At 48.5% G+C, this 14,336-nt stretch overlaps 1 protein-coding gene across 1 annotated transcript; it reads right to left on the minus strand.

Annotated features, from left to right (window-relative positions):
* Positions 1 to 11,044: 11,044 nt before the first annotated feature.
* On the minus strand, positions 11,045 to 13,807 carry GJA4 (gap junction protein alpha 4). The gene is made up of 2 exons (XM_014784127.2): positions 13,758 to 13,807; positions 11,045 to 12,625 (listed from the first exon to the last, which is right to left on the minus strand). Exon 2 carries the CDS (start codon positions 12,606 to 12,608, stop codon positions 11,607 to 11,609), a length of 1,002 nt encoding a protein of 333 aa, XP_014639613.2. The 5' UTR covers positions 12,609 to 12,625; positions 13,758 to 13,807; the 3' UTR covers positions 11,045 to 11,606.
* Between the last annotated feature and the right edge of the window lie 529 nt (positions 13,808 to 14,336).

Here is a 14,336-nt window from a genome sequence, read left to right on the forward strand (position 1 = left end):
CTTCTTCATTAGATTATAAGTTCCTTGCAGACAGAGACCATATCTATTTTAATTTCACTGATCCCAGAGCTTAGTACAATGCTTAGAATATGGCAGACCCTCAATAAATATTTGTTGAATGATTAGTTGTGATGTTTGGAATACCTTATGTCATTAAAGTTGTATATATGATATTATGTTAGTCAAAATGATTTCCAAAATGTTAATCAAGCGTGGTTCCCAAAACTTGAGAAATATGAATGAGGGAGGGGCTCTAATGGTCTGCTTCAAGGCTCTGCCCTAGACTCTGGTCTGGTCAAGGTTTTAACCAGTGATTGGATGATGACATCTATGGAGTGTGTCAGAGAATTATACAGGCTTTGTCAAGACGCTTGGTTGAAAGCAACAGAAATGGACTCTGACTGGTTTAAACAGAAAGCTATTTAATTGGAAAGGTATTAGATGGCTCACAGAATTGACCCGGAAGGCTGAGAACTGGGCTTGAACAGGATCTAAGGAAGGCAAAGCTCAGCCAAGATCCCAGCCTGGAAATTGTTCGCATAGGACCCCTCAGCTGGGCCTGTTGTCAGTGGATACATCCTACCATGTTCTTGGATTCTGTAGTCCTTGGAAACTTACCATCTGCTATGGACTGAATGTTTGTGTCCCCCAGAATTCATAAGTTGAAACCTTAATCCCTAAAAGGATGATATTTAGATATTGGGCCTGGGCCGGCCCCGTGGCTTAGCAGTTAAGTGCGCGTGCTCTGCTGCTGGCGGCCTGGGTTCGGATCCCAGGCGCGCACAGACGCACCGCTTCTCCGGCCATGCCGAGGCCGCGTCCCACGTACAGCAACTAGAAGGATGTGCAACTATGACATACAACTATCTACTGGGACTTTGGGGGAAAAAAAATAGATATTGGGCCTTTGGGAGGTGATTAGGTTGTGAGAGTAGAGCCCTAATGATGGATTAGTGCCCTTATATGAAGAAATGGGAGAGAGCTTGCGTACCCCTGCTCCCTTCTCTCTGCCAGGAGAAGAAACCTGGAAGAGAGTTCTCACCAGAATCCGACAGTGCTGGCACTCTGACCTCTAGCCTCCAGGACTGTGAGAAATAAATGTTTGTGTTTAAGCCACCCAGTTTATGGTATTTTTGTTATAGCAGCCTGAGCTAAGACACGGTTGTAGCACTGGGCTCCTCTCTAACTGTCCTGTGTCTTGGCAGCGCTCCTTGGAGAGTCCTGGGTAGAAGCATCTGATTGGCTGAACTTGAGTCATGAGCCCAAGCCCTGGTTGCTGGATTCCAGGGAAAAGGTACTATCTCATCACTGCAGCTTCCATAATGGGAGGTAGACCTTGCCTTCAATTTATCTCAGGACTCCCTCCCCACTGAGAAGGGGTTCAGATGCCTGTTCAGAGACAGCTGCTTATCCAGAGAAGATGCTCCTCTTATCTGCCTGGGTCTCTGTTTGCCCCATTTTCCCCTACCTCAGGCTCCAGGGATGTAGCTGCCTTTCCTTTCCTTTTGTGACACTTACCTGTCTTCCATGCAACATTTTGGAGTTCTCTTCTCCTAAATTGGTTGTGGGCAGGGTAGGTCTCCCCTGCTCTCTGCTTCTTCATATTCTGCAAATAAGCTCATGGACTTTACTCTTTTGAAAATGTTCCCTGCTGAGCTCTGTCAGAATCTCTGAGTTCATGTCAATTAAATTCTACCAAATTTTTTTTTTTTTTTGTGAGGAAGATCAGCCCTGAGCTAACATCTGCCAATCCTCCTCTTTTTGCTAAGGAAGACTGGCCCTGGGCTAACATCTGTGCCCGTCTTCCTCCACTTTATATGGGACCCTCCCACAGCATGGCTTGACAAGCAGTGTGTTGGTGCGCGCCCAGGGTTCCGAGCCTGCGAACCCTGGGCTGCTGCAGTGGAGCACGCGCGCTTAACTGCTTGCGCCACCTGGCCGGCCCAATTCTACCAACTTTAATGAGCTTATTCTTCTGGTTCAAAAAACGGTGTCTCTTCATAGGATTTCCTGGTTCTGGGTATTGGGGGTGCACAGTCCAGGCCCTCAGGGAACTCGTGGTTTAGTGGAGGAGACCTAGAAACCCAGACCATCAATATCAAAATCCTCGGTCCAGGTTTCTGACTCTTTTCAAAGCCTTTCAGATGTTGAAAAGCTTGGGCCACTTTCATTTTTTGAGGCTCTTGCTATATTAAGTAGTAAAGAATTGTATAGACAGAGTTACAAAAATTGTGGTATGTTTCAAATATGTGAACATTGAATGCTTTTTAACACACATGCTAAAACACAATTATATGTATAACCTCATTTGGAAATAATGTCAAAACTCCCATTGATGTCACTGCTGGGTTCGTAGAGAGTTTTCAGTCTTGGTCTGTCCCCTCATTATCTCTACTTCAGGTATGTCTGGCTCTGACACTCTGTTGTCATCTCCTCAGTCCTTCTGGAGGCCTCTCTAGAGCCAATCCTGGGAAGCCGTCTGGGCTCCCTGGCTTACTGTGTTCTGTTCTCGGCAGAGACTGACTATTGTAAGGCTGAGAATGGTTCTTCCCCCGGGTAAAGCTTGGCTTATGCACCTACTGTCCTAGCCTAATGCCTGCGCATCTCATTTTGGAAAGCTTTATGGGCCCTGTGCTGGGCTGGGCTTCCTGTGTCTGTCTGTCATCTCTTGTATCCTTTTATAGGAATCTACCCCGTGCCCCCACCCTCGAGTTCCTGTTTCTGGTTTTAGAGATCCCTCTGGGTCACAGCTGAACTGGACTGATGAAGTTCCCTGAGCTCAGGGCACGGCCTAGGTAATCAGGTGCCCTCACACTTTCAGGTTCTCTGTGATACCTTGCTCTGCTGCCTCCACTCCTGTGGAGTGGGGCGGATAAAGGGATATGGCCTTTTTGAAATAGTATTTTGCACTTAACAAAGACCCCAAACATGCAGACCCAGGAATAAACATCTTCTCCACCAGGGAAGGCCATTTAATTGCATTAAACTCTCAGATTTATCAGAAGAAGGATAAATCCAATTTATCAAAGTTAGGAGTGGCTAATACTGTGGATGACAGAATCCAGATTTAAGAGGATGGTTCTTGTCAGTTGGAACAATGGGCTAAAGTGGATATGATGGCATTTCACTGGTGCAGATGTCAGATTTGTCACTTTTATTGCCCAAATTCCCAATTATATAAGCTCATGCTTAGTAACAGCTTAATTGCAGCCCACATATAAAAGGCTCTGGGATTTTAGCTGGAAAGCTTTCCAGTTGCTTTTACCAAATGAGCATAACTCTGTTTACAAAACGTCTCCACATGGCACACAAAGAAGGCCAGGAACAATTTTACTTAGGGCTTTTAGTTGAAGTGTAAGCAAAGTGAGACTATATAGTGTGATGACATATAAGGCTGCTAAACACTTAATTCAAATAGGCAATTTTTTTTGTGTGGGGAAATGTAAATTACTAAGATAGATTCATGAAGAAGAAAATTTGAACAGACAGTTGCTGAAGACAGTGAAAAAAATGTTAAAGAACGACATAAGGGCCAGCCCCGTGGCTTAGCGGTTAAGTGCGAGAACTCCGCTGCTGGCAGCCCAGGTTCGGATCCCGGGCGTGCACCCACGCACCGCTTCTTCAGCCATGCTGAGGCTGCGTCCCACATACAGCAACTAGAAGGCTGTGCAACTACGACATACAACTCTACTGGGGCTTTGGGGAAAAAGAAATAAATAAATAAAATTATTAAAAAAAAAAAAGGTTATTAAAATAGTTTAAAAAAAAAAAAAGAATGACATAAAAAAGGCACCGAGTCCAGATGGGTGTACAAGCAAGCTTGTTCAAACCCTCAAGGAATCACGCCATTAAAAGAATTGCAGAGCACATAGTCTACCCTCCCACTTTAATTGGTCATTGGCCTGGGTATAGAATTCCGGGCTGCTAATTACTTTCCTTAGAATTTTGAAGGTGTTGATCCATTGTCTTGTAGCTTCCAGTATTGTCGCTGCAAATTGTGATGCTGTTCTGTTTCTTGAGACTGTGTATGGAACTGTGTTCTCCCTCTGGAATCTTGTAGGCTCATCTCTTTGTCTCCAGTGTTCTGAAGATTTTCAGTTGTGTGGACCGATATTTGTCCATTGGGCTGGGCACTCAGTGGCCCTCTCAATCTAGAATGTTCTCTGATTATGCCCACTCCTGTTTTTATCTGTTCCCCTTTTCTAGAACTCCTGTTAGTCGGACCTCCTGGACTGGTACTCTAATTTTTTTTTTTTAAACCTTTTCTAATGTCTATACACCTTTGTCTTTTACTCTATTTTCAGGGGTGTTGCCTAGCTATCTTCCAAACATTTTTTTTCATGTTTTAATTATTTTATTGAGGTCATATTGGTTTATAACACAGTGTAAATTTCATGTGTACATTATTATAGTTCAGCTTCTGTATAGACTGCATTGTGTTCACCACCAACAGTTTTTATCCGTCGCTGTACACATGTACCCCTTTACCTCTTTAGCCCTTCCCCCACCCCCTTCCTCTCTGGTAACCATTATCTTACACCATACAAAAAATTAGCTCAAAATGGATTAAAGACTTGAGTGTAAGATCTGAAACCATAAAACTCCTAGAAGAAAACATCGGCAGTATGCTCTTTGACGTTGTCTCAGCAGTATCTTTTTGAATACCATGTCTCCCCAGGCAAGGGAAACAAAAGAAAAAATGAACAAATGAGATTACATCAACCTAAAAAGCTTCTGTATCGCAAAGGAAACCATCAACAAAACAAAAAGACAACCCACCAACTGGAAGAAAATATTTGCAAAAAATTGGAAATTAACAAGGGTTTAATTTCCAAATGTTTTATTGAAGTTTTCAATTCTTCTGTCTTGTTTTTATTTTCCAAGGCCTTGGTTTTGTTGTTGTTCTTTGCGTGTTTCTTTCTTAGAGCATCATCTTATTTTACGGACACAATATTCTCTTTTATATTTCTGAAGAAAGCAGTAAGTTTTAAAAAATGTTTTATTCTTCATATGTAATCTCTGTTTCCTCTAGAAAGCTTTATTCTGTTTGATTCAGACTCTTCCATATAAGATACTTGCCTCAAATGCCTCCAGTCCTTGGCCGTATGCTCCTATGTAACAGCAGATCCCTAAAAAAGCTGTTTCCATGCTCTGAGCGAGTGGATGGGGCTTCCTGACTGATCTTCATTGCATAGCCATCTAGTTGTCTGTTTCCTTGAGGAGCCCCTATCTTTAGGTCTTTTCTTTTGGGTCTGTCAGATTCCACTGGGAAGACTCTTCCAAACACCTGCCTAGAAAATATAGATCTGGCTTCCAGGATTCTCAGAAAAAGTAAAAATAATAAGGGAGAGTGTATTCACCAGATACTTAAGTGTGTTACAAAGCTATACTAATGAAGAGCGTGATAGTAGCATATAAATTGACAGATCAATGGAATAGACTTTTAGATAGCCCACAGATAGACCATTTTATGTGTAAAAATGTAGTACGTGATCAAGCTGGTGTCGTGAACTAGTGTAGGAGGGATTATTCATCAAGTGGGATCATTAGTTATTGGGGAAAAAAGTTAGCATTTCACCTTACATTATATGCTAAAATTAATTTATTTGTTCATTCTTTATTTAGTCACAATTATTTGTCTTCTGTTCGAGACAGGTTAAAGTATTAAACATATAAAATGAAAAATAATCTTAGAAAAGGAGAAACAGTATTGGCATGAAATTATCGGAAAGGAAAAAATTGGTCAATTTGATTACATAGAAATTAAAAAGGACAAAATAACACACTGAGAATTTTTTTATAACAAACATACCAGTTAGAGTTTTATCTTTATAGAGAGATAAAAGAGCTCGATAAAGAGCTTATACAAATTGATAAAGAGCTTATATAAATTGATCAGAAAACACTAAAACCTGAGAAAAATATGGGCAAAACAAATGTACAAAAGAAACGTTAAGTGCTGAGGAAGTATATTTTAAGATGTCTAGCTTCATTAGTAATCAATGCTTATGCATTGAAAGGTGATACCATATTTTTTTCCTGTTTAATAATTAATAAACAAAGGAATTAAAAATTTTTAATAACGCTGGTCACTTTCATACAATGCTATTGAACAGACAAGTAATTTTTTTCTGGAAAGCAGTTTGCAGTTCACATCAAAAACAATCCTGAGAAACAAATATATCATGTCCCTTTCCTTCATCTTCAGAGCCTTGGGGGATGCTGAGCATTCTGCCTGAATGCTCTTCCCCATCTCTTCCCTGGATCATTCCTCCTCACCTTTCAGAGGCTGAAGCTCAGGTCCTCACTGCAGCCTTCCACAACCTACAGTCTAGACCAGATCTTCTTTTTATAGCCTTATCTATAAATAGAAGGCTGGGAGCCAATTAGGGGGAGAAGGCTGAGTGTCTCGCCATTCAGTATGTGGACTTTCACTTAGCTCCTCTATGATCTTTATGGTACTCCTGCCCTCTCCTATGCATCGTGTTTCCCCATCCATCTCTGTTGTATCCTCTCTGGAGACTAAGCTCCATCCCCCCGCAGGGTGGGGGAAGGGTGGCCAGCCAGCTGCTCAGCATGGAGGAAGGGATCCTTGGGCGACTGCTCTCAGTCAGCTCTCCTGTTTTCAGCTCCACCTTCTCTCCCACTCTCAGAGGTAGTTGGTGCCTTCACTTCTTGTCATTTGCTTGTGCTTTTTTGCTTTTCTGGATCATCCAAAATGAATTACTTTCACAATCAGAAAAAAGCCCCTAACTTTTTTAAATTTAAAATTTCATACCTTTTGACCCAGTAATTTCACTTCTTGAAATGTCTTTCTTTTAAGGAAATAGGCAATTTGGAAAATATTTATGTACAGGCATCTATACCACAGTACAATTTATAACAGAGGATAATTAGTTGCAAACAATCTAAAAATTCAATTATCAGGGTCATGTTTAAGTAGATAATAATAAAGACATATGATAAAACCATTAAGTGGTGTTTCCAAAGATATTTGATGACATGGGGAAAAGGCTTATGATTTAAAGTAAAATGAAAAAAGCAGAATATGAAATTACAGGTACACCTTTACTCAGATTTTATTTAAAAATATACGTGGAAGAGGCTGAAAGGAATTACTTTTGAGTATTAACAGTTATTATCCCTAGATGGTGGGATCTCATTGCCTGCAATGATCATGCATGAAATTTATACTCTGGAAGAAAATTTCTATATATGGAGAAGAGAAGAAAATAGAAAAGTTAATGTAATCCTAGGTTGCATTAGTAGAGGTAGAAGTTCTGAGGCAAGAGAGGTGATCATCTGGATTCTGATCACCTGGAGCATCATGTCTGGGAGTACCACGTCTAGCACCCAGGGGAGGGTGGCACATGTTGAAAGTGGATGAAATGCAGGTTGGCCAGAGACTTCTGGAAATCAGAGTCAGCTGAGGAATAGGGGAAGAGCAGGCTCAGGACCTCAGGACTGGCCTGGTGGCTATCTGCATGTGGCTGCAGTGCTCGTATGGGAAGGACGGAACAGTTGAGCCTCGTGCAGCCAGGGCTAGTGGGGAGAGGCTGTAAGGCGGAGAAAGAAGTTCCAACAATCCTGTGACGGATACCTCTTCCTGCAAACGTCAGTGGTCACGCTGAGCTTAGTGTGAAAGGGAAATGAAGGACTCCAGTCAAGGCACTGGAGGTCAGTGTTGGAATCACGAGGTCAGCAACCCAGTGGTCAGTGAGCCAGCACGTTAGATTCAGAAGTTTTGACATCACCCAGCCTGACAGCTCTCTGCTGTGTTTATACACGGCCCGTGACGTCCACATGCTCCCGTGGGTCACAGATAAGATGGCCTCGGGTTCTGCAGAATTCCCAGCACGCTCCACAGAACCCCAGCCCTTTCTTGCCTACTCAGAAAGGCAATGTGAGTTCAAGTGACTGGAATCAGCCTCATTATAGAAATAACCTTGAATCTGTTCTGATTCATGAAAAACAGCACATCACTTGTGAGCTTCAGATCAATGACTAGTGACAAGTTACTCCGTGCCATGGTCCTCATACCTAATTGCCACATACCTGTTTCCCATGCAACCTTTCATTTCAGAATGAGGGCCAGAGAGGGGAAAGGACCATAGGGAAGTGAGTGTGGGTGGTGGGAGGCGAGAGTCAAGCCTCCTATGGCTCTGTCTGTGACCGGAAATTGCCTGTTACCCACCTAGATTTTGGTGGTGGCGGGGGGAATAGGCTGGTGGGAGGAAGAAGGAGCCAGAGGATGAAGTGAGATGTGAATCTGCTGTGTTCCATCCAGGCCACATCACCAAGGAGATGCCCGAGTCCAATATACACTTAATGTTCTCCTGGGCCTCCCCTACCAGAGCTTGGAGGTGAGGTGGGGCCGGTAGCGTGGTAGTATGGGTTGAATCGTGTCCCCCCAAAAATGTATGCTGAAATCCTAACCCCCAGTACCTCCGAATGTAACCTTATTTGGAAACAGGGTCTTTACAGAGGTGATCAAGTTAAAATGAAGTCATTAGCGTGGCCCTAATCCAATACTGGTGTCTTTATAAAAAGAAGACCTTTGGATGTGGAGACAGATATGCACGCAGGGAGAATGCCATGTGAAGATAAAGGCAGAGATGGTGACTCTCCCTCACAGCCCTCAGAAGGAACCAACCCTGCTGACCCCTTGATCTTGGACTTCCAGCCTCCAGAACGGTGAGAGAATAAATTTCTGAAGCCACTTAGTTGGTGGTCCTTTGTTACGGCAGCCCTAGGAAGTGAACGCGGGTTGGATGGAGCTTGCAGCCCTCTTTATTGCGTAAGTCTTTACCCTACCCCACTGCGCCCACCCCACTCTGTGTGGTCTCATCCTCACTACTCTATCTTCACCCTTAAATCCCAGGCCATTTGCTCCTGTGTTTGTGCGGCCACCAGTCCAGGACCCAACCCCAGCCTTGCCAAATTCCAAGCCCTGGGCCCTGGCCTGACCCCAGCCCCAACACCAAGCTCAGAGCAGGTGAGCTTTGAGGGAGGGGAAGAATGCCCTCCTCGCTCACCTAACCTGTCTTCTCCTACTTTTACAATCTAGGGATGGTAGGGAACACCCGAAACACAGGCTCCCAGGGCCCTCGGGTTGGGCTGGCTGTAGGAGACCAACCTCTAACCCACAGGTATGGCCTCTCACCCTGGCTGGGGAAGAATCCCTTGGAAGAAGACCTCAGTCTCCTGGAGTTACACCCTTCCGATGTGTGAACAGCCTACTTTCTACCCAGTCTAACTCAGTCTTTCATTGCATAGCCAAAGTGAATGCAGGGCTAGGCCCATGGAGAATAAAAGTGACTCCTTGGTGATTCTTAGAGACTCACTGGGGAGACGAAATAGATCATACTAAGCAGTGGTCCAGATTCCTGAGATGTAGAGATTGCTACTAGAGACTGGCTGGAGAAGTCAGGGAGGGCTTCCTGGAGGAGGAAAGAACTATGATAGCCTAGCTGGAGATGGTGAGCTGAATTTCATTGCCTGACTACTAGGAGCCAGGCACCCTCAAATACTTTCTCTTATTTTAATTTCTTGTCACTTGTGAGGCAGAAAAGATGTTATCTGCATTTTATAGGTGAGAAAATTGAGACTCAGAGAACTAAAATGTTTGACTGTATATATTAGAGGCAGCATTTAAACTGAGGATCCTCTGATATCAAAGCTCATCTTACTCTTTCTTCTGCACTCAGCCTCCGCCTTTTCCAGGGTACAGTACTGTTTAAAGGACTGGTGGGGTTTGGAAGTGTGGAGGAAGGGGTACGCCAGCCTGGCAAAGGAGCAGGGTGATAATACACCGGGTGACTTTGAGGAGCTGTGAGAAGGCTGGTCTGATTGGATCTCAGGGATTCAGAGGGAACAAGCGGAACCAAAGCTGGATGAGTAAGAGGGCTGTAACTTATCAGGCTGAGTATCCAGACTTGGTGGGTAAGTAGTGAGTGAGTGAGTTAGTTCTGGGATGAAGGATACAGTGTTGGTGTTTCGACGATCTTGATGGGAGAGGGGCCAAGTTGCCCACCTGCTGTAAAGGCTCTCGAGGAGAAGCATGTAGCCATGTGAGATGAACCGCATTCCCTCTTCCAACCCCAGCCCCAGATCTCCCTGGGTAGGGGAGGACAACAGCTTGCCTCTGAGGGTCATTACCTGAGTGCTCCATCCACCCGCTCACCTTCCACACGGAAGGTCAACTCTGCCAACACTGAGCCCATCCTCAGTCATACCTCCCACATCCTAGATGGCTCATCAGGTCCTAAGCACCCCCCGTCCCCCTGACCATTCCCTTCCTCCATGCCTTTGCACAAAGAGTTTCCTCTGCCTGAATACTATGTCCTCTTCCCCTCTCTAGTGAACTCCTATTCACTGTCAAGATCCAGTTCAATTGTTCATTTTTTTTTTTTTTCTGCAAACGTTCTGACTCAGAGGCAAGATTCGGTCCCTCCACTGGACCCTGACAGTCCTTCCACGTCTCTATGCTGCCACTGTCTGTTCTCACTGAGTGAGTTTCAGGTGCATGGGCGGAGATCGGAAGCAGGCCCTTGAGTTGCTCCTCGTGGTGGGCAGACTAGAAAGGGCCATGGTAGGATAGGGTAAGTCATCTAAACCTGCCTCCCCAAATACCAAGGGGTCTAGGATGAGGCAGGAGGGGCTGCAGGGCCCATTTGAGCTGGACTCAGAAGGGCTTGGCTGGCAGGCAGGCTCTTGGGGAGCAGAGCGTCCAGTGAGGAGGCCCACTGCAGGGGGCAGTGTGGCCGGACACTGGATGGCCATGGGCAGAAGGGGTCAGACACTGCTTTGGCCACTGATTAGTGGGCAGGTTGAGGGGGCTGGGGCAGTGGGGATGGGAAGAAGAGGGCGGGGCCTGAGGCATTTCAAAAGGCAGAGTGTTTAGGACCCAGGGCTGCTGAGAGGCAGAAGGTACGAGTTTGAGGGTTTAAGGCTGGCTGGAGGTGGGGTTGCAGAGGCCAAAGACAGATGATGCAGATGATGCCCAAAGCCTGGGCAAAGCAACTGCACCCCCCAACCCCCAGCCCGAGGCACAGCACAACAGCATCAAGACACACCTAGCTTGTGGTCAAGTCCTGTTTATTTTAGAAGCATAAACAGCAGAACTAGGCAGGAGTGACAACAACAAGACACCAGTCCTCTTGACAGGGCCGAATCCAGCACAGGCTCTGTGTGTGTGTGATCAAGGCCCACCCAGCAGCCTCGAGCAGCCTTTTCCCAGGAGGACAGAGTGTGAGGACAACCTGGTGGAGGTGCATCTTCCATGAAGGTGGGGTGGGGTAAATTGTCTCTGGGTCCCTCTGATCCAGGTGAAGAGGGCCAGATGGCCCACATCACTCTTGGCCAAGAGCACCCCAAACTGGCTCTCTCCGTGCCTGGGGCAAAGCTATCATCTGCAAGGGAAACTGTGGCACCCTCTGGGCACTAGGAGGACTCCAGGTGTTCAAGATCAACGTGCAATGAGGCCCTGTGGCTGGCAAGCACCTGTTCCCCAGCCCCAGTCATCTCCGCAGAGCCTGCAAGGAGAGGGCATCTGAGGCAGCCAGATTTCCCGGGGCCGCACTGTTGGGTGACACAACCCCAGGCTCCTACACATACTGCTTCTTGGAAGCAGAGCTGCTGGGGCGACTGGGGGATTTCCGGCCACTCTGCCGGGGTGGGTCCAGGAAGAGGGGGGGCCTGGAAGAAGCCAGCCTCTCCTCCGTAGTCAGGTTGGCCCAGTTCTGTTCACTGGACGAGAGCCCATTGTAGGTGGGGCATGGGGGGGATGAGGGCCCCTCGCCCATGGGGAGGTAGAAGAAGACCTGGTCCTCGTAAGGCTCCGAGGAGGTGCCCTGGGCTGGGGGGGCGTCCTGGCCCTGTCGGGCCCTTACCCCTCGGCTGAGGCAGCGGCACAGCAGGTGCACCAGCTCCAGCAGGTTGAGCACCAGGGAGATGAGTCCGACCACCAGCATGAAGATGATGAAGATAGTCTTCTCCGTGGGGCGCGAGACGAAGCAGTCTACGCGGTAGGGGCAGGGTGGGCGCTGACACACAAACACGGGCTCCATGGCCCAGCCGTAGAGACGCCACTGGCCGTACAGGAAGCCGGCCTCTAGCACGCTCTTGCAGAGCACGCTGGCCACATAGGTGCCCATGAGCGCCCCGCGGATCCGCAGGCGACCATCCTCCGCCACCGAGATCTTGGCCATCTGATGCTCTACGGCTGCCAGGGCCTGCTCCACGTGTGGGTCCTTGGTCGGCAGTGCCCGCAGCTCCCCCTCCTTCTGCCGCAGCTGCTCCTCGCGCCGGGACAGGTAAATGACGTGGCCCAGGTAGACCAGGGTGGGCGTGCTGACGAAGAGGAACTGCAGCACCCAGTAGCGAATGTGGGAGATGGGGAAGGCCTGGTCGTAGCAGACATTGGTGCAGCCCGGCTGGGCCGTGTTACACTCAAAATCCGACTGCTCGTCCTCCCACACCGACTCACCAGCCAGGCCCAGGATGAGGATGCGGAAGATGAAGAGCACTGTCAGCCAGATCTTGCCCACCACAGTCGAGTGCTCTTGGACCTGGTCCAGCAGCTTCTCGAGGAAGCTCCAGTCGCCCATGGCTCCCGGGCCTCCGTCTGCAAGGAGACAGAGGACACTGTCAAGGTGGCATCCTTCTCAGACATCCTAGCAATAAGCCTGCAGAGAGGTCGGTCATGCCCATTTTACCTACAGGGAAACTGAGGCTCAAGGAGGGGAAAAGACTGGCCTGGGGGCTCACACCCAGCAGAGTGGTCAGGACTAAAAGCAGATCTTCGGATGATGGCTGCTAAGCTCTGGCAAGGTTATAGCTAGGGTCCCTGTCTAGTCACACAACTGTGTCCCTCTTCTTCCCAGCCAAAGTCCCAGGATGACCACAGCCCAAGGAGATCTGGATCAAGTTGATGCTCCTGAGTCTATGGGAACAGAGAATTTGAGGAACTTATCCAAGGTCACACAGTTATGCCATGCCCCTCCTCCCTTTTGCCCAGGACAGGCTGTCCCCAGACAGTGGGAGGTGGTGGTGCCATCTTCAGCTTCTCAGGGGGCCCAAAGCCTCAGGTCCCTTCTCCCCTCCGCGGCATCTCTCCCCCAGCTGGCCTCACTCTAACCTCTGAGCTTGTGGTAGGGGTGGTGGGAGGGGTGTGAGACACTGAAGGCAGCATCCTGCACTGGCTCCACCTGCCAGCAATAGTGACCACCTGCAACTTAAGCACAGACACTTGATCCTGTCCTTTTTCTCCATCCCTCCCCCCTCAAAGCTGTTGCTGCCAAATTCTTGAAGGAATCGTCATAGCGTCATAGCGGGGTGGAGGCACAGGCCACCGAGTTCCCAGAACATCTGTGGGGGGAAGGAGGTGAAGAAAGGTAGGGGAAGGGAGAGGGGAGCAAAGCTGTTTAGAGCCAGGCTCTGGAACCAGACCTGGGTTCAAATCCCAACTCTCTAACTAACTGGGACCATGGATATGTGACAACCTCTTAGCCCCTCAGTCTCCTCTCCTGTAAAATGGAAATAATAATATTCCTACCTCCTAAGGTTATAAGGATACAATGAAAGAAGGTAGGAACCTGGCTTAGCACAGAGCCTGGCCACAGCCAGGCTGGGTGAGCGTGGCCCTGGTGGTTCTCCCAGCAGCAACCCTCAGCCCCTGGCAGGTGGCTGACCCAACCGTGTCCCCCGCCCTCTCGTCCGCTGGCAGATGGGGCCCCGCCCCACCAAGCGCAACTCACCGCCTGCCTGCCGGGCGGCCCAGGTGGCGGTGGGGTCGCACGATGGCCGGAGCGGCGCCCGCGGGAGCCCTGCTGGACGGCGCCCGGCGGGGGCGCCTTAAATAGCGCCGAGGGGCGGGGTGGCGGCAGGAAACGGACGGGAGGGCAGCGGGCGCTGCTCGGGGCGGGGGCGGGGGCAGGGGCGGGGACCGGGAGGTGCAGACTCGCTGAAGCGCCTCTCGAGGAACGGCCAGGGAGGTGGCACTGGGAGTTGGGGGTGAAGGGGACTGAGAAGCCGCCTACCTTCCCCTTCTTCGCCCTCCCCGGTGTTCCAGCCGGTGGACTCTCCTAGCTTCAGTTTCTTTGGCTTTGGGACAGGAGTTCTCCAAGGCCAAGTTTTTTCAGGGCGGCAGGATTTGAAAGGATTGCAGCAAGAACTGCTGACCCCAGCAACCGGCCTGAGGGGCTGTGAGGGATGGGCAGATGGGGATGAGGGTGTGGGGGTCTCCAGGGATGGGCCTTTCCTTGACCCCGGGGCTTGTTGCCCTTGGTGAGGAGAAAGAAGGCAGAAGACCGCTGAGTTGTTAGGTGGTCACGCTG

Source organism: Ceratotherium simum, chromosome 22 (assembly GCF_057802395.1).
Source record: "Ceratotherium simum simum isolate JZ-2026a chromosome 22, ASM5780239v1, whole genome shotgun sequence".
Classification (NCBI taxonomy): domain Eukaryota; kingdom Metazoa; phylum Chordata; class Mammalia; order Perissodactyla; family Rhinocerotidae; genus Ceratotherium; species Ceratotherium simum.